This window comes from Sporothrix schenckii (genome assembly GCF_000961545.1).
Source record: "Sporothrix schenckii 1099-18 chromosome Unknown Cont38, whole genome shotgun sequence".
Classification (NCBI taxonomy): Eukaryota; Fungi; Ascomycota; class Sordariomycetes; order Ophiostomatales; family Ophiostomataceae; genus Sporothrix; species Sporothrix schenckii.
The window spans coordinates 3,125,862-3,146,079 of record NW_015971139.1 but is presented as its reverse complement, the minus strand read 5'-3'; the positions used below and the strand labels follow the sequence as shown (position 1 = coordinate 3,146,079).

The window sequence follows — 20,218 nt, the reverse complement described above, 5'->3', positions numbered from 1 at the left end:
GTAGGTGTCGGCGTAGTGTATTGCACAAGAAGGGGCAGAGACTTTGGCCGGCGATGCAGGTGGTAATTTACAATTTCGAAAGGATATATGCAATACGCCCATGGCACAATCACATGTCCGATTTACAGTGCAACAAAGGCCGGGGGCGTATTTGAATTGACCGGGTCCGGGCAGTGGTGAACAACGGCTTGAAACCGTGTCTTGGAAAACGCAAGCACCTCACAAAACAGGGCAAACGCAATGTTGCATTCCCATGCAAGGCCGGCCATGGATGCCACTGCCTTTGACTCATGTTTGAAGCTTTCAAGATATAGACGATTTGCTTTTATTTGTTGTATCTACTGCCTATTCACACCGGTCCTATCTCCGTTATCGGCTGCGGTGCCTATAACCGCGCCTTCGTCTGCGCAAGCTTGCGCAGCTCCCGCCGCAGCAACTTGCCCGTCGGGTTGCGCGGTAGCTCATCCACAAAATACACTCCACCGGTCAGCTTCTTGTAACCAGCCACTTTTCTCGCCACCATATTCTTAATGCTCGTGGCCAGAGCGTCCGTGCCCTTGCCCGTACGCGGCACCACAAAGGCGCACGGCAGCTCCGTGGCCAGGGCGTCGTCCCACACCGATGTCACGCCAACGTCTCGAATGGCAGGGTTCTGGAACAGCACCTCTTCAAGCTCGCTGGGACTGACCTGGAACCCCTTGTATTTTATCACGTCCTTGAGCCGGTCCACAATTACCAAGTAGCCGTTGGCGTCCAAATAGCCGACATCACCCGTACGAAACCACCCAGGCTCTAACATCGCCGCAGCCGTCGCGGCTGGGTCGTCCTTGTAGCCCATCATGATTGTCGGCGACGAGACGCAAATCTCACCCGGCACGGGTGGCATCACGTCTTGCCCCTGTTCGTTGACAAAGCGAACGTGCATATTTGCCAGCAGCGTGCCCGCCGCAATGAGTGGTGCTTTGTGGCGGTCACGCACGCCGCTCTGGGCGACACAGGACGCTAGCTCGGTGCACCCATAGGTCTGACAAAGGCTCACGCCGGGGAACTGCCGGCGCAGGAGGTTGGCCACGGCAGGGGACAGTGGCGCCGCTGAACACGAAAAATATTCGAGGTCGGGGTACGCATAGTTCAGAACAACAGGCGATTTTGCGAGGGCCAGAGCGACCGGTGGCACCAGACGCGCCAGGGTTGCCCGCTTCTCGTGCATGAGCCGGCAATACGTCTCGACGTCAAATGACGGCACCATGCAGACGTATGAGCCGAGCCACGGCGCCATGAGGGCACACACATACAGGCCGTAGATGTGGGAGACTACAAAAGTCAGCGAATATACACAATACGGTGGGAGGGGCACGTACGTGGCGGAAAGAAAACTTCTCGTTGGTTCCCCCGCCAGTTGTCGGGGTTGTGCGCCCGCAGCATCTCGGAAATGCAGACCAGGTTGTGATGCGACAGCATAACCGCCTTGGGCAGGCCCGTTGTACCGCTCGACAGCACGACGGCTGCACAGACAGTGCGTGCGTCGCGGCCGTCGAGAACATAGGCTGAGGGATCGATGCGCTCGTTCGCTAGCAGGTCGTCGGGGAAGAGTGGCGTGTCTGGGATGCGCTCGACCAGGGTCATAACCGCGGGGCATCCGTCAAGTCCCGCAAGTGCACGCCGCACCTTGTCCAACACGGCCACGTCGACAATCAACAGACGCGGCTTGATAATTTTAAGGGCGTGTACAATCTCCTTGGGCGCCGAAGAGTGGTTGACGGTGCTCACAACGCAGCCGGCGGCCCAGACAGCGTGGGCGGCCAAAATATAGTCGACCTGGCTACGGCCCATTATGGTCACAGCGTCACCAGCTACCAAACCATGCCGGTGCCGCAGAGCATGGGCGGCTGTAAACGCATCTGCTCGAACACTGCTGTAGGTGGCCGTCTTGCTCGTCAATGTGTCCTCGCAGACAATGTTGGATGGGTCAGCATTGCACGGGTTCTCTAGCATCATCTGCGTCACGGAGCGATCCGTGCGCAAGTGAACAACGACGTCTGAGATGATCGGGGTCATGGTGAAAACGTGCAAAGAATCAAAGAAAAACTATCAAGAAGAATTATCATGCACACCATTAAACTTCAAGCATGCGCCGCGAGATAAACTGAGTATATAATTTACAGATCACTTCCCAGCCAGGCCATGAAAAGTAAACAAAGACAGATGCGTCCAGCAGGCCCGGCTAACAATTTAATGAGCCGACCTAGCAAAAGTGCGATATCGGAACGAATTTTATTTTACTTTTAATTTTTTATTTTCAATTACAATTTTTTATTCTTTTTAGTGCCTTTTTCGTAGTCATATACCGATTTTATTTCATTCATAGTAATGCACATGCCGGTGTTTGTCTCACTGCCCACGTTATTGTTTACTTTCGTCGTCTTCTTACCATCTACGACATCAGTCTCCAAAGTCGTCCCGCCCTGCCATGGAGGGCCTCCTAGCGGTTTTGCCCGTCGTCGAGGGTGAACACAATGTCTTTGTTGACACGAATCGACCTATGCCAGAGCTCACTGGCCAAGGTGATCGCGTCTTTGGCGGAATTACACTCGGCCAGAGTCTCAACGCCGCCCAGCAGACCGTCTCGCCTCAATTCGTTGCCCACTCCATGCACTGCACCTTTGTTTCGGGGCGAGTCGCCATGGTTGCCGTCGAGTACCACGTCGAGCGTATCAAGGACGGCAGGCAGTTTTGTGTCCGCGGTGTGCGTGCCGTTCAGGGAGGGCGAACATTTTTTGTGGCCCTTGTTAATTTTACTACACAAAGCCTTGGCAGCCTGCATTACAGCAGCCGCTTTCCAAACGACGTGCCGATGCCACCGTCCGAAAATGACGACGACAACAGCAGCTTAAATCGCAGGATACCGTTTCTGCACCACAGCGTCGGACTCAGATTGCCCTCCGGCGACGCGCTCGCACAGATACACCAGTGGGTGCGCGCCCGGGAACCCATTTCAACCCACAACAGTCCCAACACGCATGCCCACCTGGCAGCACTGGCCTGTATGTCCGACAGCTACTTGTTGGCCGGCGCGCCGCACAGCCACGGTATCTATGACTTTGCCAGTCCGCCAGTGTCAGAAGTGTACAACGGTCGCCACGGGCTATCACTGCCTTCGGAGACACACCAGCCCATCCCGCGGCCACACCTCAACTTCCCAGGCAGTACCTCCTCAAATGGACGGGTGAAAGTCATGGCCAGCCTCGACCACAGCCTCTACTTCCATGACCCGGCACAACTGCGAGCCGACCAGTGGCTGCTATCTGAAATCCACTCGTCCTGGGCCGGCAGCGGTCGAGCGCTCGTGCATATGAAAATCTGGGGTAAAGATGGTACGCTGGTGGCCAGTTGTACGCAAGAAGGGCTGGTGAGCGTCGAGGATCTGCCACAGGCGAGAGACTCTCGGTTATAGAGTTTGAATAGATGTAAACGTAGAGAATATATATGTGGAGGAACACTAGTAATACGCTCTTGTCGTGTCGATAAGAAGAAACGATATAGGATGATAAGCTGGACCATCAACGATGGCTCGATTATGCGACCGTTAACACGCATTCGTTCCACCGCACTCAAGCCTCTTCAACCTCCTGGACGCTGGATTTCCCCTCCACACCATGCGGCAGTCGGTTGACCAAATTGACATCCTTGACAAACAAGGCATCGACCTCCTCGAGCGTCTTGCCGGTGGGATCCGGGCACATGAAATAGACAAATGCCACGCCGACAAAGTTGAAGACGAGCGGCCAGATCCAAATCTTCCAGCCGATGGTCTGGATGCCGATGCCACCGGCAAAGACCGTGACAAACGTAAACAGCCACTCGCCGAATAGTCCGGCCGCGGCGCCGACGTGACGGTACTTGAGGGGGGCAATCTGGCCGCGTTAGTGATGGTCGGTTTGTGTGGGAGTTTGCGAGTCGTCCTACCTCTGGACCGTAAAGCCACGGGCAAGTGACCCAGCCCCAGCCGTAGAAAAAGACGTATGGAAATAAGATCGCCGCTGCGGCCCACTGCGTGGCGTCTGTCTTGTTGGGCAGGCCAAGAAGCACGACAAATATGAGCATGCAGATACTCTGTGCAGACGACGTCAAGAGCATAATGTTGCGCCGGCCCATGCGCTCAATCGTGGGGATACATAGCAGGGCGCCGCCAAACTGCACCGTCAGACACACTGCCGCGAGGAGGGACGACAAGAACGCGGACAAGCCGATGCCCGTGAAGGTTAGCGTCATGTAATAGACCATAATATCGATGCCCATCATCTGCTGGATCGACAGAATAATGAATGAAATGCGAACGCGCCGTCCCACGCGCAGCGGCGTGTTATCCCACACCAGACTAATCCAGCTGAGCTTGTTTTCCTGCTCGGCCTCGAGCTGAATGCTCTGCATAATCTCTGCCTTGATCTGTTGGATGACCCGCTCGTCGTCTTCTGCGAGGCGCGTGCTGGGGTCATAGACACCGTGCAGCCGTGCCAGCGTGGTGTCGCCCTCAACCTCGCGGCCCTTGGCGTAATACCAGCGGGGCGTGTCCGGGCAGAAAAAGATACCAACCGCGGGAACAATGGCCCACAGGGACTGCAGGCCAATGGGGAAGCGCCATGAAAACTGCGTCGTCATTTGCGTAAAGCCAAAGTCGACCCAGTACGAAATGGCCACACCGGCGAGCAGCGACGCGCAGTTGATGGCCACCTCGGGTCCTCTCTCGCGGGCATGAATGCTCATCTCGGACTGCCACAGCCAGGTGTGAGCCGTTATTCAGACAAGATCAAAAGTAGGACACGGAATACTAACCATGTACATAGCCACGTTGCAGGTGATCAACTAGAGGGAAGAGGGTTAGCAACGAAAAGAGGAACCATGCTGAAACAGGAGCCGTCTTACGCCGATGCCGAAACCCTACATTTTGTCAGATTTGTTCCCAAATAAGTATCACAAAGAGGTGGTTTGCTTACACAAATGACACGTGCAACAATGATCTGGGCCACAGAGAAAGTCGCCGCTTGGATGATGCCGCCGAAGATAATCAAAATGTTGCCCAGCATGATCGAGTTGCGCCGGCCCAGCGGCATGCCCACCACGACTACCACGACCGACATGACCGCCGCTGCCAGAGTGTAGGACGAAGCAATCATCGGAATAACATAGGTGCCGGTCGGGTTGTCGATGGCATCGAGGTACTGCGAAGTGTCCTGGACGCCACCGAGAATGCCAGCCTGGTAACCCTCAATGAAAAAGGACTAGACAGTGGTCAGCCATGTCAGACAAAAAAGGAGCGGAAATGTACATACCACAGAGCAGCAGATCCGCGCGAGCCAGCGCAACCGCTTACCCTGGAGGAACACGTCAAACATGGTGATAATGGATGACAGATCGCCTCACTAAACGAATCGACGAAAATGCAGTGCGGAGGTAGATCGGAGTGAAACAAATAAATGCGTAGAATGTGACAAAGAACAACACGACAGCTGTCACTCGTATTGCCGATCTCTCGGATCTTAGACGACCCCTTTATATATTTTCGTGATGTCCAGGAACAAAATCGAGACATAGTCAACACGGAACCTCGTATCAAGGACCGCAAGGAACCCTCCGCGGGGGGCTGAGACGCCGATCTCTGCTGCCGGGGATTTTTTGAATTGACCGGAGCCGAATGTGCGAAACAAATCCTGCCACTCTGTCGCCTTAACCCCGCAAATCTCGGATGCTGGGTATGGGGTTAAAATCCGGGGTAAACCCAATGAAGAAGGCGCGAGAGACTGATGGGGTCAGGCGTGGAAGTAAGCAGGAGAGAAGGGAATTAGCAGAAGAAATGACAAAGGGCACCAATAACTGTGAAGCTCCAAGAAACAAGAAGAAAAGGCCATCCAAAGAAAGACACTTAGGGGAAGTGCCTCCGCTTGCGCATCTGGGCATTGATAAGTCATTGCTGGAATTGAAAGGCCGCGTTGGCAACCACCATGCATTCCAATACTGCGACTTTTGAAAAGGCAGTATGCTTTATTACGTAGCGCAGGATATCTAAGTCGCGTACGACGCACTCTACGGCACCATATACGGAGTTTGGATCAGGTGTGCACGGTAGAAACAGTACCATGCCATCGGCTCTAGCAATCGGCTAACATAAGGAGAATACTAACAACAGGCAACTGATCCGCACCGCACCAAACTTAAATCAGTTCCACAAAGTACCGACACAAGGCCAACCTCAGTTCTTATTTATTTATTCAGTTAGTCAGTCCTACCTTTAAAGCCAGCTCTTCATCGTTCCTTACGCAGGTAGAGATACCGGCACACCGTTGCCAGCCTCGAGGGCCAGCAAAATAGCCTCGCACACCTGCACAGCGGCGAGACCGTCTTCGCCGGAACATCTGGGGACTTCGAGGCCGCGGACAACTCGGGCGAGGTGCTCGGCCTGCTGCTGGAAGGGAATGCCCTCGGGGACCGCTAGTGGCTCGCGCGTCATGGGCAAGTTCCAGCCAATATTATTTGCGGGTTTGCCGGCGGCAATTGCAGCGTCGTAGTTCCACAGAACGTTGTCAGGGACGCTGAGCGAGCCGCGCGTACCCATTATTCGGTACGTGTCCACCTGTACAGACGTGGGCATGTAGCTGGGGTTGTCCCCCGAGGCGGACTCCCAGCCAAAGGGGCTCGGCGTGTTGTCGCAGATGACAAAGGTAGCCACGGTGCCATCAGAAAACCGTGCCATAACGGCGGCGCCCTCTTCTACCGTCTGACCGACATCTTCACGCTCGCGCCGCGTGGGGATGGCCCAGATTTGCACGACTCGTGACCCCGTCAGGTAGTGCAGTGCGTCAATGTCATGCACCATGTTGGTCCACACAGGCCCGCCGCCGGCCGATCGCTGCAATCGCCAGCCCGCACCGGCCACCTGGAAATAGTCGTCGCTCTTTTTGGCCGTCCACAGGGCCGACACAGCTGTGATCCGCCCAATACGCCCCGCCTCAATGGTTTCCCGGGCGCTGGTCATGGCTGGATGGAAGCGGCGGTGGTGGCCGACAAGAATGCGACAGTTGGCTAGGCGTGCCTTTTCCAGAAGGGAGGCAGCAGAGGCAGAGTCTGTAGCGAGTGGCTTCTCGACCAGCATTGCCTTGGGTGTGGCCTTGGTGAGGATGTCACTGGCCACGCTGACGTGCAGGTTGGATGGGACACAGACAATGTATGCGTCCGGTTGTGTAGCAGACGCCGTCAGGAGGTCACCGACCGATGCATAGTGCGGCACGCCCAGCGTCTTGGCCAGTCGCTCGCCGGGCGGGAAGGGGTCGATAATTGCAACGAGTTCGCAGTTGGGAGAGGACTGGAGGTACTGGGCGTGCAGGGGCGCAATGGTGCCGCCGCCGACGAGGACGACGGTAGCTTTGGGGTTTGACGTCATGGTGAGCAAGGTGTGCCTTGGCATGCAGTAAATGCAGAGATGGGGAGACGGACAAGAATAAAGTCGATACAGTGCGGCCATTGTCGGTATTTCAAGGCCGCTCAGGGCCTCCGCATGCGGCCTCTTTGGCATTGTATCCACTTGCTTACGGTCCGCAGCCGGAAATTGTGGTTCGGACTTTTAAAGAAAGGGCCGGGGTTTGCCTGGGGTGGGAGGGGGGAATGGAGTCGTCCATTTCCCGTTGGTGTAATCAGTGCGGAGGCCACGCCAGCAAACAACAGCAAGCAATTGGCAAAAAGTAGCCAACAGGTGAACGAGACAGCAACACGACAGTAACAAAGGCATCATAACAACACGACAGTAACAAAGGCATCATAACAACACGACACTTCACATTACGATGGACATCCTCGAACAATCCTACGCCTTTGGCCGCTCGCCGCTGGGCGAGGATCTTGCAACAACACCGCGCGACGCTTACATCTTTGGCGGCCACATTGCCCAGTCGCTCTCGCCGCGCCTGCACAACCTCATGTTTGCGGCGCGCGATGTACCTTGGCATTTTTCGCTGTGCCAGACGACGGACGCCGATCGCTTCGCCGAAAAACTACAGGACGACCGCTGCTTGGGCAATTCCATCACGATGCCGAACAAGGTGGCCTTTATCCCACGGCTGGACGAGCTGACCGACGAGGCCCGGGCCATTGGTGCTGTCAACACGTCTTTCGTCAGGCTAGACGGCCGCGGCCGTCGCAAGTGGATTGGTGCCAACACGGACTGTGTCGGCATCCGTGAGGCGGTTCTGGCGCGCTTTCCGGATGCTCCAGCAACTACACGGGGCCGCACGGCCATGGTGCTGGGTGCTGGTGGTGCGGCGCGGAGTGCCGTCTACGCGCTGTGGCGGTGGTTCTGTGTGTCCGAGATTTACGTGGTCAACCGGCTCAAATCGGAGGTGGACGATCTCATCACATCGTTTGAGAAGTCGGTGCCCGGGATACGTCTGCGCTACGTGTCCTCCCTCCATGAAATGGCCCGCTTGGAGACGCCGCGCATCATCGTGGGCACGGTGCCGGACCTGCCGCCCCAGGGAGAGGATGAACTGCGCTGCCGGGCGCTGTGCAATGCGGTGCTGAGCCGACCTGATCAGGGTATGCTTGTAGATATGTGCTACATGCCGTCGCCGCAGACCACCCTCTACACTACCGCAGCGGGCAAAGGCTGGCGTGTGATTTCAGGGACAGAGGTGGTTGCGCGGGTGTGCATTGCGCAAAATATTCTGTGGCTGGAGCAAGATGTGACTGAGGCGACAGTACGACAAGTGCTGGCGGTGGTGGAGGAGACCGTCGGTGGGAAAATGTTGCAAAATATGCCGGGTGCACCGGCTGCAAAATTGTAGACAAAACGAACCTGACTAGATTGATAGAACTGAGGAAGATAAGCCACACACTGTTACTGCCATTGTTCGATGTAACATCATTTTGAAAGAGGGGAGATCCAGGTGGGCAAGACCGGTTCTGTCGACCGTCGACGCCAGTGGGACCGGCATCCAAATCAAAGGACCGATTGTGGCGTGTGGAGTAAAGGGACGGTGCACCTGCGCGATGCGCGAGTTGAAAATGTGACCCGAAAATAACGTTTAGAAAGATCACCAGAAAGCGCGGCTCATAAGACGACATAGAAAGGGGACTTGAAAGGAGCCGACGGACTTGGTTGGTAGTTACTTGCTCCAAGAAAACCTAATCACAAAATTCCATCCATGCCATACACCATGTCTGCATCATATGTTTCCCCGTTGGCTCAGGTAGGACCCGCCTCATGTTTACTGATGGAATCTGTTCCATACTGTTTTCCATACTAACACCTACATCCACAGCCCATCACCCTCCCGCTCTCGGGCAAGATCATCTCCAACCGGCTCTACCGCACACCGCTCAGTGAATATGCAGCGACGTACGACGACAAGAACATTGAACTCTGTGGAAAGCCGCTGCCCCGCTATGCCGAACTCTACCAAGAGATGGCCGACGGCGGCGTCGGTCTCATCTGTACGGGCAACATTCCCATCCACCGCGAGCATTTGGAAAACTACAACAACGCCATACTTGACATGAACAACCCCTGGGACGCGGTGGCGGCGTTCCGGCCGGCCGTGCAGGCAGCCAAGTCGCGCGGCGCCCTGTTTCTCGGCCAGCTGCAGTTTCCCGGCCGCCAGGTCCCGAAATTTTTAAATGCCCACCCAAAGTCGTCTTCCAGCGTGCAGCTGCGGCCGTGCCTCGATAAGACGTACGGCAAGCCCACGCCCTTGACGCACGCCGAGATCCAGGATCTGATTCGGCGCTACGTCTGGGCCGCGTCGGTGTTGGCCGAGGCCGGTGCCGACGGCATTATTTTACATGCAAGCCACGGCTACATTATCAACCAGTTTTTGTCTCCCCTTATTAACAAGCGCACGGATGAGTACGGCGGCACCCTGGAAAACCGCGCCCGCTTTGTCCTCGAGATTGTGCGGGCCATCCAGGCCAAACTGCCATCTGACCGCTTCGTCATCGCCGCCAAGCTCAACTGCCACGATTTCATCGAGGGCGGCACCAGTTTTGCTGAAATGTGCGTCGTCGCCAAGTGGCTTGAGCAGGCCGGCGTCGACTTTTTTGACATTTCTGGCGGTACCTACGAGTCGCCCGCCTGGCGCGGCAACATTATGACAGAGCTCGGCACGCGCCCTTCGCAGCGACTCCGCGGCAGCTACTTTATCGAGTGGGCGCAGGAATTGAAAAAGGTGCTGTCGCGTGCCGTCATTGGCACCACAGGCGGCTGGCGTGACGGCTTCCGCATGGCCGAAGCCGTCGAGCGCGGCGACATTGATCTTTGCGGTCTGGGGCGCCCGCTGCGGGCGGATCCGCACTTTGTGCAAAAGGTGCTGCGCGGCGAGACGCGGATCAGCAGCAACTTGTAGGGAGGTTAGACGGTAATCTGTAAAAAATCCCAGATACTAGTTTTGTGTGTTTGGTTTGTTCCGTTAAAAATAAAATAAACACAGAATGATTTTTATGTTAATTTTACAAGTATGCTCCTTTAAAACTAAATTAATTCCAACACCATTTCTATTTAATTTTACAATTTTGGTAACCTTTTACTTTATTTATTTCATACTCTAGTCTTTCGACAAAATCATAACAACGCACGATGCCTCAAAAGACGCCCCCGTATCCCGGCCCAAACATGTCTCGGAAACGGTCCGCGAATCCTTCGCCTGTGAGATCGCCCTCCGTGGACATGACAGCTGTTGTCCAGAACGGATTGTACACCGAGGCGCTGGAATCAACCGCGGATGGTGTCATGCCCGCAATGGTTTCATGGCTGCCGTCGTAAAAAGTCGTCTTGCCGGACCAGCTATCCATATCGGCGGTGCCAATATCGATCTGTGGATACTGATGCGACGGGTGTGGCTGGTGTTGATAGCCACACAGCGCCATTGTCATGGGCAGTTGCAGCACCTGATGCGATGGGTGGGGCAGTTGCTGAGGCTGCTGCTGCACTGGCTCCACCGACTGACTGCGCGTGTGCAGGCGCGTACGCAGGATGGACACGAGGTGGTGGCCCATCAGAGCCGCGATGCCGTAGCGGTGGGAGGGAGTGGTGCCAGCCCGCTCTAGTTGCAGGGCCACCTGGCCAACCAGAGCTAGCAACTCGCTGTCGGCAGAGGTGGTGTCGGCAGCCGCGTAGCCGTTGTCGTGACCAGTATTGCCAGGACTGCTAGAAGTCCCTCGACGGCTGCCGCCGTAGAGCGTCGGAAACAGCGACAGGGCCAGCACGCTAGCATACGATATCATGGCCCACGTCGGCGCCAGCATGCAGTACAACGGCTCACCGAGCGCCTGCAGGTCACGCACGGCGGCCTCACAGCAGCCCACAGCCGCCTCGAAGCAGTCATGGCGGATGGCGTGCAGCTGCGTGGGGTCGCAGCTGATGGACCGGTGCAACGCAAACGAGAGCGTCCACAAACGGCCGTGCAAAAAGACGTGCAGCAGATACGCGTCGGCCACATCACTGCTCACGTCATCGTCGTGCGGCAGCCACGCCTCGCGCCACGGCTGCAACGTGGTGTCGACGAGGTTCCGTACCCAGTGGGCGTCCGTGTGGGACGAGGATGCCTGCCGACGAATGTCACGCTGCAGGTCGGCCAGTGTTCGTCGGAGCAGGATAAACGCACAAGTGTGCTTGTCAGCCGGGTGGGCCAGCGGGTGGCGCCACCAGCGGTCGACATTGAGCGTCAGGTCTGTTTCGGGGAAGCTGTGCATGCGGCCGCGGGCAGCCGAGTTGGCGCGTTCCCACAGCAGGATCCGCAGCCACGTGCGCTGGCGGTTACGAGCCAACCGGCCAGCCAGTTCCCCATCGGACTCGGCCGCATGCGTCGTCTCCATTGCCTCCGCTGCCTTCGGTGCTGGCGACTCTTCCTCGCGGTCCAATCCCAGCTCCGATCCCAGGCCAAACGCGTACATAGTATACAGCCAACTGCACTCCTCGGCCAGCGTCGCCGCCGGGTTGGCCGACAGCAGCGAAATGTAGTAGCCCTGCACAATTTCGACGCTCTTCAGGCCGCAGGCATGCACATGGTGCGACAGCTTCTCGCCGTGCAGCCGCAGCCTCTTAGCAATCGCCGCCGACGCCGGCCCGTGGTCAAACTGGGCCGTGAGGGCCAAGATCCACGTGAACAGCAAGGCAGAGCGCGCGCGCACAAAGGCGGGTGTGTGTAGGAGCGGATCCAAAATGCCGTTAATGGGGTGCAGGCGCGAAAAGTACAGAGGAAAGAGCGTGGCGGCCTCGTCCATCGTCACCAATCCCAAATCGACCGGGTCAACGTCGGGCCCGACGTCGCGTAGCGGGGCCCGCTGCGGCCGCTTAAAGTAGTTGGCGTGTGACCGAGCCGCGGGCTTCGGCGCAAAGAGCGCGTCCAGGCCCTGCTCGAGCGTGTCGCGATTGAGGCGCAGGCCGAGCGAGACGTAGCCAGGCCGGCGCAGCATCCGGCGACCAATGCCGATGCTGGAATGAATGCTGGTGTCTGTATTGTCTTCAACGTCGCCCGTGGCCTCGACGAGTGCATTTGCCGCGTCCGACGAGGCGTCGGCCAGCAGAGCCAAGGGATTACTCATAGGCTCCGGGTCGGGCTCGGGATCGGCTTGTATGGGCGAGACGAGGTCGATCGGCATGTCGGCCATGATGCCAGATTCTTGACGGTCCCGGGTGTCGGGTGGCGCAATTGGCACGCCTGGAACGGCCGTGATGGTTGGCACATCCGTGACGTGACATACGTCCAATTCTGTGGTGTCCGTAAAATCTGATACATCCCGGACAGCTGGGATCTCCGATACATCAACCATATCGGGCAAGCCTGGCAGGCCCTGCAGTGTCTCTTCGATGGCCGCCTCGACAGTTGCAGCGCCGACTGCGGAGGCGCCCTGCATCTCCCCTCGCATCTGTGCCTTTCTGAGCTCTGTCTGCATGCGCCGGTAGGCCTTCTCAAGGCCGTGGTACCGACCCGTGGCGCCGTGACGCCGTCCCAGTGGCCGAGTCTCGGGAATGGTGCAGGCGCGTTTGTTTCGTCGACATCGCTCGCAGGGCTCACCGGCGCCCTGTTCTGTGGGCCGGATGCACCGCATCTTGAGCTTGCGACACGCCTCACAGGCCGTCAGCGCTGCCGGGCGGGTGCGGCTGCTGCTCTTTCCGATGGTTGAGGATACTGACGACATGTTGAGTTGGGTGGTGTCTGCATTGGAAAACATAGGAAAAGGAGAAGAGAAGAGCCGTGCGGGGGAATGCCCCGGATTTTCTTAATAAGTGATGGGGCTACCTGGTCGGTCTTGGTCTCCACTTTATTAACTGGGTGTGTTTGGCAGCTGATGATTTATTCTTTTTCTCTTATTTCTGCTATGCCTATTCCATAATACCCCGTACATTGAGAACTGACTCAAGAAAGTAATTGCGTACTAAAATCTAATGAATCAACATTATTGTCTACTCAACGACTCCCCTGTTACACCCCCCGTCCACCGTCTACGTCTAAAATCGTCCCCGTGATAAACGAGCTCTCCTCGGAGGCCAAAAACCACGCTGCGTTGGCCACGTCGTCCGGTCCGCACAGTCGCTGCATCGGCAACAGGGCCATCAATTTTTCGAGTTTCTTGGTGCGCTCTGTTTCGTTCTGGCCCAGGCTGGCCTGCAGCATAGCCGTGTTGCCCACCGAGGGGGCAATGCCATTGAAACGAATCGTCGGCGCGTACTCCAATGCCATGGTCTTGGTGGCAATGGCCACCGCCGCCTTGGACGCATTGTAAATAGCGAATCCCACGCGCGGGCGAGTGAAACCGGTGCTGGTGATGTTGACAAAAACGCCGTGGCCTTGTTGGAGCATGAACGGAGCGATGACTTGAGCGCTCAAAAAGACGGGCCGCACGTTGACGTCAAACGTCTTGTCGTACTCCTGCATTGTCTTCGTGTGGATAAGTGCGTTGTCATATGCGATTCCTGTTGGTCAGAGATTTGTTGTTACACTTTAGTTTTTATGTATTGGAACGTTTCCTCGCTGGCTCACCCGCATTGTTGACAACGACGTCGAGGCGGCCGTAGGTCGTCTCAGCAAAGACCAGTGCCTCTTCCCAGGACGCCCGTATTGTCACGTCTGCTTTTTGGTAGTGCACATTGTCGTGCTCGTCGCCCGCCTCTAGGTCGAGTACAATAGCTTTGCAGCCTTCGCGCGTAAACCGGTTCACAATGGCAGCACCGAAGCCGCGGGAACCCCCTGTGACAATCACCACCCGTGATGCGCTGGCGTGTGGCAAGAGAGGCATGGTGGCCACTGTATGTGTACAAATCAAATTGCAAAAAAAAACCAATGAAAGTGACGATATGAACAAGTAGACATGATAAATTGTTCCCGTCAACTCTATACACAGTGGCTAATAAGCGAACCGACCGCATAGCATCCTGCCCCATGCACCCTAGTTCCCCACATGCTGATCTCCGGTTATTTATTCGTCCCCTGACTGCGTACCAGCATTTAGTCTACGGTTATTTATTTAGGCTCCGGATTCCGATCAGTCTACATTGGTCGACGATGGCGACCAAAAACCGGGAATATTACTCCGTTGACGGGGATGAGACGTAACACGTGAGGAAAGATCAAAGGAGAGAATAACGGAAATAGTATTTCGTAAGTGCAAGAAGTTAGATTGAAAGTGCCTGCCTTGATGCCAAGCAAACGACAACATAGGAAACCAATTTAGGGCTCAGAGAAAAAACAACGACGACAAGGAATAATAAAACACAAAGAAATCTGGAAAAACGGAACAGAGTTAAAATGCCCATCCAAATCGCCGTCGCGACCAACTCACTCGGCAAGTCGGCCGCGGGCCACTCAATCCTCCGAAAGCTCGAGGCCGCCAGCCATCACGGCTTCGAGGGTGTCGAGGTCGCCATGGAATGTTTGGAAGCACATGCCTCTTCTGCGTTTGGATCGCTGCCGACACGGCCTGCCCGGCTACGCGCCGCCGCCGCCGATGTCCGCAAGAAGGCCGACACGCTCGGCCTTCAGCTCGTGGTGCTGCAGCCGTTTGGGGCCTACGACGGGCTAAAGGATGCCGCCATGGTAGAAGAGCGCCTCGTCGAGGCGGAGCTGTGGTTTGACCTCTGTGCCATTCTGCGCGTCAGCATCTTTCAAATCACATCGGCGCTCTACCCTCTTGATCCTGCTTCCCTCTCACCGAATGTCGACTCGCTGGCCAGCAACATGCGCCGCTTGGGACTGCTGGCACAGAAGCGCGGCTTACGCGTGGGCTACGAGGCACCTGCCTGGGGCATCCACCTTGACACATGGCAGCAGATTGACGAGGTGCTTCGGAAGGTTGACTTGGAGAATGTCCAGCACTGCCTCGACACATTTCACATTGCTGCCCGCGTCGCCGGCGATCCTCTCAATAAACAGCATCCAGTACGGCCGGGCGGGATGGCCGCGCTGCAGCAGAGTCTCAAGGAGATGAAAAACACGCTGCTGCCGCAGCATATTGCCTACTTACAGCTCAGCGACGCCAATGCGGCGGACGCCGACCAGCCAGGGTATCCCCGCCGCGACCCCGCCCAGCCGGCCTACATGACGCAGTCGCGCAACCGCCGCGTCTATCCCGGAGAGGGTACGCTGCCCGTGTTCGAAGTGGCCAAGGCGGTGTTTGATCTGGGGTACAGCGGCTGGGTGTCCATGGAGGTGTTTCACACGGACCACTGGGATGCGCGGCCCTCGGTGCCGGACGAGTGGGCGCGGCGGGGCATGGCCTCGTGGCGCAGGGTGCGGGAGTATTGCGGGCTGAACAAGACGGGAGGGAATAAAGGTTCAAAAGGTTCACGGCTATGATAGTAGGCATTATTTTTGAATTGGCATACGACAATGTTCTCCAATACCGACATTTAGTCATCTGATCTTGATTACGGGGCAATGCTCGTACGTTGGGATGCACGGCTTCTGCAGTCGCGTCCCTTCTGTGCATGGCCAGTGACACTGTCCACGCTGACGCAAACGAGGAGAAGGGAAGGATGATCTCCCGGAAGCTGGTCAGTGACTAGGCCTTGATCAAACAACGCCACTGGTCCAGCAGGACCGGTCTTTTTTTTTATCGCCGGTCTGCCAAAATGTGCCGTTTTCGAAACAGGGACAGCTTTCAAATAAGATAAAACTTTTGAGGATGGTGTTTGCTTGTTTGATCTTGATTTCGTGACTCAGTATGAAGGCACGATTTACCGAATTGCCACGAAAATATGTCTACCATGGAAAGTTTGACGGTCGACGTTCTTGTGTGCGGAGGTGGCATGTCGGGCCTGACTTGCGCCTCGTTTGCTGCGCGCGCCGGCGCCAAGGTGCTGGTCGTCGAAAAGCAGAATGTCATCGGCGGCTCGTCCAATTACTCGGCCGGCATGTTCTGGGCCCCCAGAAATTACGACAATCTGCGTGCGTGGGTGCCATACGGCGACCCGACGCTGCAAAAGGCGTTTCTCGACGACTACCTCCCGGCCGTGCAGTGGATGCGCGACAACAATGTACCGACGGCGCCGCGCTTTGACGGCATCATGACCATTGGCATTGGCTTTCCCATAACCATCGGTGCTCTCCAGGGCATACAGCGCGGCTGGATCGAGTCCAACAACTCACATATTTGGACAGGCGCGTCAGTCGTCAAACTCGCCCAAGAGACGCCCGGTGTGGTTGGGTCGCGCGTCACGGGGGCTGTCGTGCTTCGTGGCGGCCGGCTTTACAACGTCACAGCCAAAACGGTCGTTCTCGCAACCGGTGGTTTCCAGGGCTCGCCCTCGCTGACATCCCGCTACCTCGGCCCCGGCGCCGACAACATTTTCGTGCGCGCCAACAAGGGGTCCGTGGGTGACGGACTGCGTCTGGCTGAGGGTGTGGGCGCCGGCACCAGCCGCGGCATGGACACCTACTACGGCCACCTCTTGGCAGCGCCCCTGCGCGCCGAGAACGTCGACCCCAAAGATTATTTGCCGCTGGCGCAGTACCAGAGCAAACACTGCTTGCTGGTCAACGAGGCAGGCCGCCGCTTCGCTGACGAGACCACCGGCGACGAGATCATCAACCAGTACCTGGCCCGCCAAGAAAAGCGTCGCGGCTTTTTGCTCTTCAACGAAAAGACACGCTTGCAGCACTGCGTCCGTGCCCTCTTCCCCAACGCTGGCGACATTGACCGACTGCAAAAGGCCAAGGCGCACGGCTGCCGCGTCGAGAGCGCGCCCACGCTCGATGGTTTAGTGGGTATTCTGCACAACTGGGGCGTCGACGGCGTCCAGGCGCGCCACACGATTGACGACTACGACCGCGTCGTGCGTTTGGGTGACAAAACTGTTGTGCTCGATGCCCCAGTTGGTGGAGGTGCCAAGCATGGTGCTGCTCCGCCCCCGGCCCTCGTCGACGGCGACGGGCCGTTCTTTGCCATGGAGGTTCAGCCGAGCATCACCTTTACGTACGGTGGCATCGCCATTGACGCCGAGGGCCACGCACTGACTGCCGACAAGATCCGCATTCCCGGCTTGCATGTCGCCGGCGTCGATGCCGGTGGCTTTAGCAACACGGGTTACACCGGCGGATTGTCGCTGGCCTTTGTAACCGGTTTGTGGGCCGCACGCCGGGTTGCCAGGGAGCTTAATTTGCCAGAGCCGAAACTGCCAGCTCCCCATCCGAGCGATGTCAAGGTTACGACCACGGAGGCAAAATTATAGACAGAAATCCGAAGCGCCGAGTAGGGCGTTGGAAATGACGGCGGCGGGGCAGACGAGGCATCCATGGTCACTGGTGGACATTAGATATGAACTGGGTCGATATCCTGAAAGGACAGCCTCGTTACCGATAGGGAAATATAATCTGTCACATTTAAATGACTGCTCGAGAACTACACGTACTATGAGGACCTGGCACCCATTGTCCTAGGACTTGTGCCATGCTTACCAAAACAAATAAGTACGTCTTTGAATTTCGAGTGAATAAGCCGGGCTTGTTGCCATTACCGGGGCCATACGGAGCTGAGAAAAGGTTGATTAAAAGCAATCAGAGACACACGTGCCGAATTGTCTACGGGCAACAAAAAGGCATGACAGGTCACCAACAGACACCAAGCCATGTTGGGGAAGGTCCGGAGAAGCATGTTACGACGACCACATGTGTCCATGGTGTAGAGTGCCGGAAGGCGAAGACAAACACGGCCAGACTGGAGCCATGTGCAGGTGCAATGATGGCAATGTGGCCATGCAGTCGTCATTGGTCGCCTGTACATCTGGGGCGTGCGGTATCAGATATTAGAGAAGCAGCACTAGCGCCAAGCTGCGTCATAAGCCGGGGCATTTCCAGTCACGGGCGGTCTTGTCTCCAGTGGACCTGTACAGGGCGATGCCCACACGGCAATGGACTGTCCAATGTCATCCATTTTTGCTAACTCCACCCTGTGGACCTGTGCAGGCCGATTTGGGGAAAACACGCATACCAAGAGTCGACCTGTGCAGGACAACATGGTGTGTTGTCACCGCTCTCGCCAAAATGGCCACAATGCTTGTGCAGGGCGGTGAGTGCATCATCCATTTGCGTCGATCTGTACGGGGCGACCTGTGCAGGGACAGACACGAGCATTGCGGCAGAGAGACAAAAGCCATGTGTCTGTGCAGGGCTTGTTGTGTCTCCGTCTCTTTGCGATGGTGAGCTTCTTGCTCGTTTCGTCACCATCGCGTCTCCATCTTTGTCTGCGTCTCTGTCTGCATTTGGCTGTGCAGGGCAAATCCACGCGACCATGTGTCTGCACAGGTACTTCTGCTTCTCCATATACTGCCTTTACCACGCAGGGCAAGCATGCTCCGGGGCCATGATCCTCTGGTTTCTGAGGTCGCCATGTTGACGTACAAGAAGTCGGCCGTCTCGTTTAAATTTAGACGTGTTCAGGTTGCCTCCAAACAACCCCCCTGGCTCTCCACTCGAACACACGGCTGAAGCATACCCCGATTTTGACCCTACCGCGACAATGGCCTCTATCACGTGGCTAGACAAGCTGGAGCAGGAACGTAAGTTATTCGTGACATGTTGACACACTGGCGCTTTTCTGTACCACTAACTCCCGACTATTCTTAGTCAATGTTGATGTCGACTGGATGGATCCCAACTACATCAAGTCGATGCTGCCCAAGATCCGTTTCCACGACCAGACGAGCAACCAGCTGTGGGTGGACATCCAGCTCGGCGACGAGTCCAACGCGGAACTGCTCAAGCAGACGGCCGCCGAGCTCAAGGATGCGGGCTGGCTGGCCATCTACACGCGCATGGCCGTGCTGATGGTCAAGAAGAACATTGACATGATTTCGGGTCGCGTACTGCTGCAGACACTGCCATCCAAGGCTTACGACACAGAGTTCACACTGTCGCACGCCCGTCTCCACGATGCTGAGTTCAAGCGCGCCGGCATCAGCCGCGACCGCTTCGCCATCAAGATTCCCAGCACCGGCCCTGCACTCAATGCCGCTAAGATCTTGCAGGCCGAGGGCATCCAGACTCTGGGCACAGCGCTTTTTGGCGTGCCTCAGGCTGTTGCATGCTCCCAGGCCGGCTGCCTCTACATCAGCCCCTACTACAACGACACGCGCGCCCATGACTTCCTTGATGAGCTGTGGCCCAATGTCAAGGACCCTGCCAAGGAACACCCCAACTCGCCTCGTGTGGTGCAGATCCTCGAGGTCTATCGTCGCCTCTACAAGGCAACCGGCAAGGAGCAGCCTCTACTCAAGAACGCCAGTATCATTTCGGCGGAAGAGGCCCTGGCTGCCAGCGAAATGGGCTGCCACTCAGTCACCATCTCGCACACGGTGCTCAACGAGCTGGCCTCGCGCACGTACGATGCCTCGACGCAGCCTGGTCAGGGCATACCGAAGACGGCTCTGCAGTACCGCGACGGCTCGCCGGCCGTGCCTGCGCGTCTACAATCGCTGCTGACGATCGACCCGCTCCGCGAGGACGGCAAGCCACAGTTCACGCTTGACAAGGCTGTTAAGATTGATTACCTTGCCGAAGGCGGCAAGGCTCTCGAGGCCGCCATTGCCGCTGACCCGACTTCGAAGAAGCGCCTCGAGGTCGCTCTGGAGCTCTTCACACGCGGTGAGAACCGCAGCAAGGAAAAGGTTGAGAAGGCCCTGGCTGCTCTGTAAGCATTGTTCGACGAGACCAGATGATGAAAAATTCATGGAAAGAGGAAC

At 56.8% G+C, this 20,218-nt stretch overlaps 11 protein-coding genes across 11 annotated transcripts; 6 read left to right on the top strand and 5 right to left on the bottom strand.

The window, feature by feature from the left end:
- Positions 1 to 385: 385 nt before the first annotated feature.
- On the bottom strand, positions 386 to 2,058 carry SPSK_06183 (4-coumarate--CoA ligase; the record flags this gene model as incomplete). The annotated part of the gene is made up of 2 exons (XM_016732890.1): positions 386 to 1,314; positions 1,362 to 2,058. The coding sequence occupies 2 exons, from the start codon at positions 2,056 to 2,058 to the stop codon at positions 386 to 388; spliced, it is 1,626 nt and encodes a 541-aa protein (XP_016592753.1).
- Positions 2,059 to 2,470: 412 nt separating this feature from the next.
- Positions 2,471 to 3,454, top strand: SPSK_06467 (palmitoyl-CoA hydrolase; the record flags this gene model as incomplete). Its single annotated transcript, XM_016733173.1, has 1 exon — positions 2,471 to 3,454. One exon carries the CDS (start codon positions 2,471 to 2,473, stop codon positions 3,452 to 3,454), a length of 984 nt encoding a protein of 327 aa, XP_016592752.1.
- Positions 3,455 to 3,611: 157 nt separating this feature from the next.
- On the bottom strand, positions 3,612 to 5,393 carry SPSK_06138 (sugar transporter; the record flags this gene model as incomplete). Its single annotated transcript, XM_016732845.1, has 6 exons — positions 3,612 to 3,914; positions 3,967 to 4,770; positions 4,834 to 4,863; positions 4,924 to 4,938; positions 4,995 to 5,279; positions 5,331 to 5,393. The coding sequence occupies 6 exons, from the start codon at positions 5,391 to 5,393 to the stop codon at positions 3,612 to 3,614; spliced, it is 1,500 nt and encodes a 499-aa protein (XP_016592751.1).
- A 917-nt stretch (positions 5,394 to 6,310) lies between these two features.
- On the bottom strand, positions 6,311 to 7,435 carry SPSK_06416 (quinate utilization oxidoreductase QutH; the record flags this gene model as incomplete). Its single annotated transcript, XM_016733122.1, has 1 exon — positions 6,311 to 7,435. One exon carries the CDS (start codon positions 7,433 to 7,435, stop codon positions 6,311 to 6,313), a length of 1,125 nt encoding a protein of 374 aa, XP_016592750.1.
- A 400-nt stretch (positions 7,436 to 7,835) lies between these two features.
- Positions 7,836 to 8,831, top strand: SPSK_06463 (quinate dehydrogenase; the record flags this gene model as incomplete). Its single annotated transcript, XM_016733169.1, has 1 exon — positions 7,836 to 8,831. The coding sequence occupies one exon, from the start codon at positions 7,836 to 7,838 to the stop codon at positions 8,829 to 8,831; it is 996 nt and encodes a 331-aa protein (XP_016592749.1).
- A 372-nt stretch (positions 8,832 to 9,203) lies between these two features.
- SPSK_06373 (NamA) lies at positions 9,204 to 10,388 on the top strand (the record flags this gene model as incomplete). Its single annotated transcript, XM_016733079.1, has 2 exons — positions 9,204 to 9,236; positions 9,309 to 10,388. The coding sequence occupies 2 exons, from the start codon at positions 9,204 to 9,206 to the stop codon at positions 10,386 to 10,388; spliced, it is 1,113 nt and encodes a 370-aa protein (XP_016592748.1).
- Positions 10,389 to 10,623: 235 nt separating this feature from the next.
- SPSK_05956 (uncharacterized protein) lies at positions 10,624 to 13,182 on the bottom strand (the record flags this gene model as incomplete). The annotated part of the gene is made up of 1 exon (XM_016732664.1): positions 10,624 to 13,182. One exon carries the CDS (start codon positions 13,180 to 13,182, stop codon positions 10,624 to 10,626), a length of 2,559 nt encoding a protein of 852 aa, XP_016592747.1.
- A 284-nt stretch (positions 13,183 to 13,466) lies between these two features.
- SPSK_06551 (oxidoreductase, short-chain dehydrogenase/reductase family) lies at positions 13,467 to 14,280 on the bottom strand (the record flags this gene model as incomplete). Its single annotated transcript, XM_016733253.1, has 2 exons — positions 13,467 to 13,957; positions 14,025 to 14,280. The coding sequence occupies 2 exons, from the start codon at positions 14,278 to 14,280 to the stop codon at positions 13,467 to 13,469; spliced, it is 747 nt and encodes a 248-aa protein (XP_016592746.1).
- Positions 14,281 to 14,789: 509 nt separating this feature from the next.
- Positions 14,790 to 15,836, top strand: SPSK_06441 (4-hydroxyphenylpyruvate dioxygenase; the record flags this gene model as incomplete). Its single annotated transcript, XM_016733147.1, has 1 exon — positions 14,790 to 15,836. The coding sequence occupies one exon, from the start codon at positions 14,790 to 14,792 to the stop codon at positions 15,834 to 15,836; it is 1,047 nt and encodes a 348-aa protein (XP_016592745.1).
- A 401-nt stretch (positions 15,837 to 16,237) lies between these two features.
- SPSK_06262 (uncharacterized protein) lies at positions 16,238 to 17,710 on the top strand (the record flags this gene model as incomplete). The annotated part of the gene is made up of 1 exon (XM_016732968.1): positions 16,238 to 17,710. The coding sequence occupies one exon, from the start codon at positions 16,238 to 16,240 to the stop codon at positions 17,708 to 17,710; it is 1,473 nt and encodes a 490-aa protein (XP_016592744.1).
- A 1,286-nt stretch (positions 17,711 to 18,996) lies between these two features.
- SPSK_06378 (transaldolase) lies at positions 18,997 to 20,170 on the top strand (the record flags this gene model as incomplete). The annotated part of the gene is made up of 2 exons (XM_016733084.1): positions 18,997 to 19,036; positions 19,104 to 20,170. The coding sequence occupies 2 exons, from the start codon at positions 18,997 to 18,999 to the stop codon at positions 20,168 to 20,170; spliced, it is 1,107 nt and encodes a 368-aa protein (XP_016592743.1).
- Positions 20,171 to 20,218: the final 48 nt, after the last annotated feature.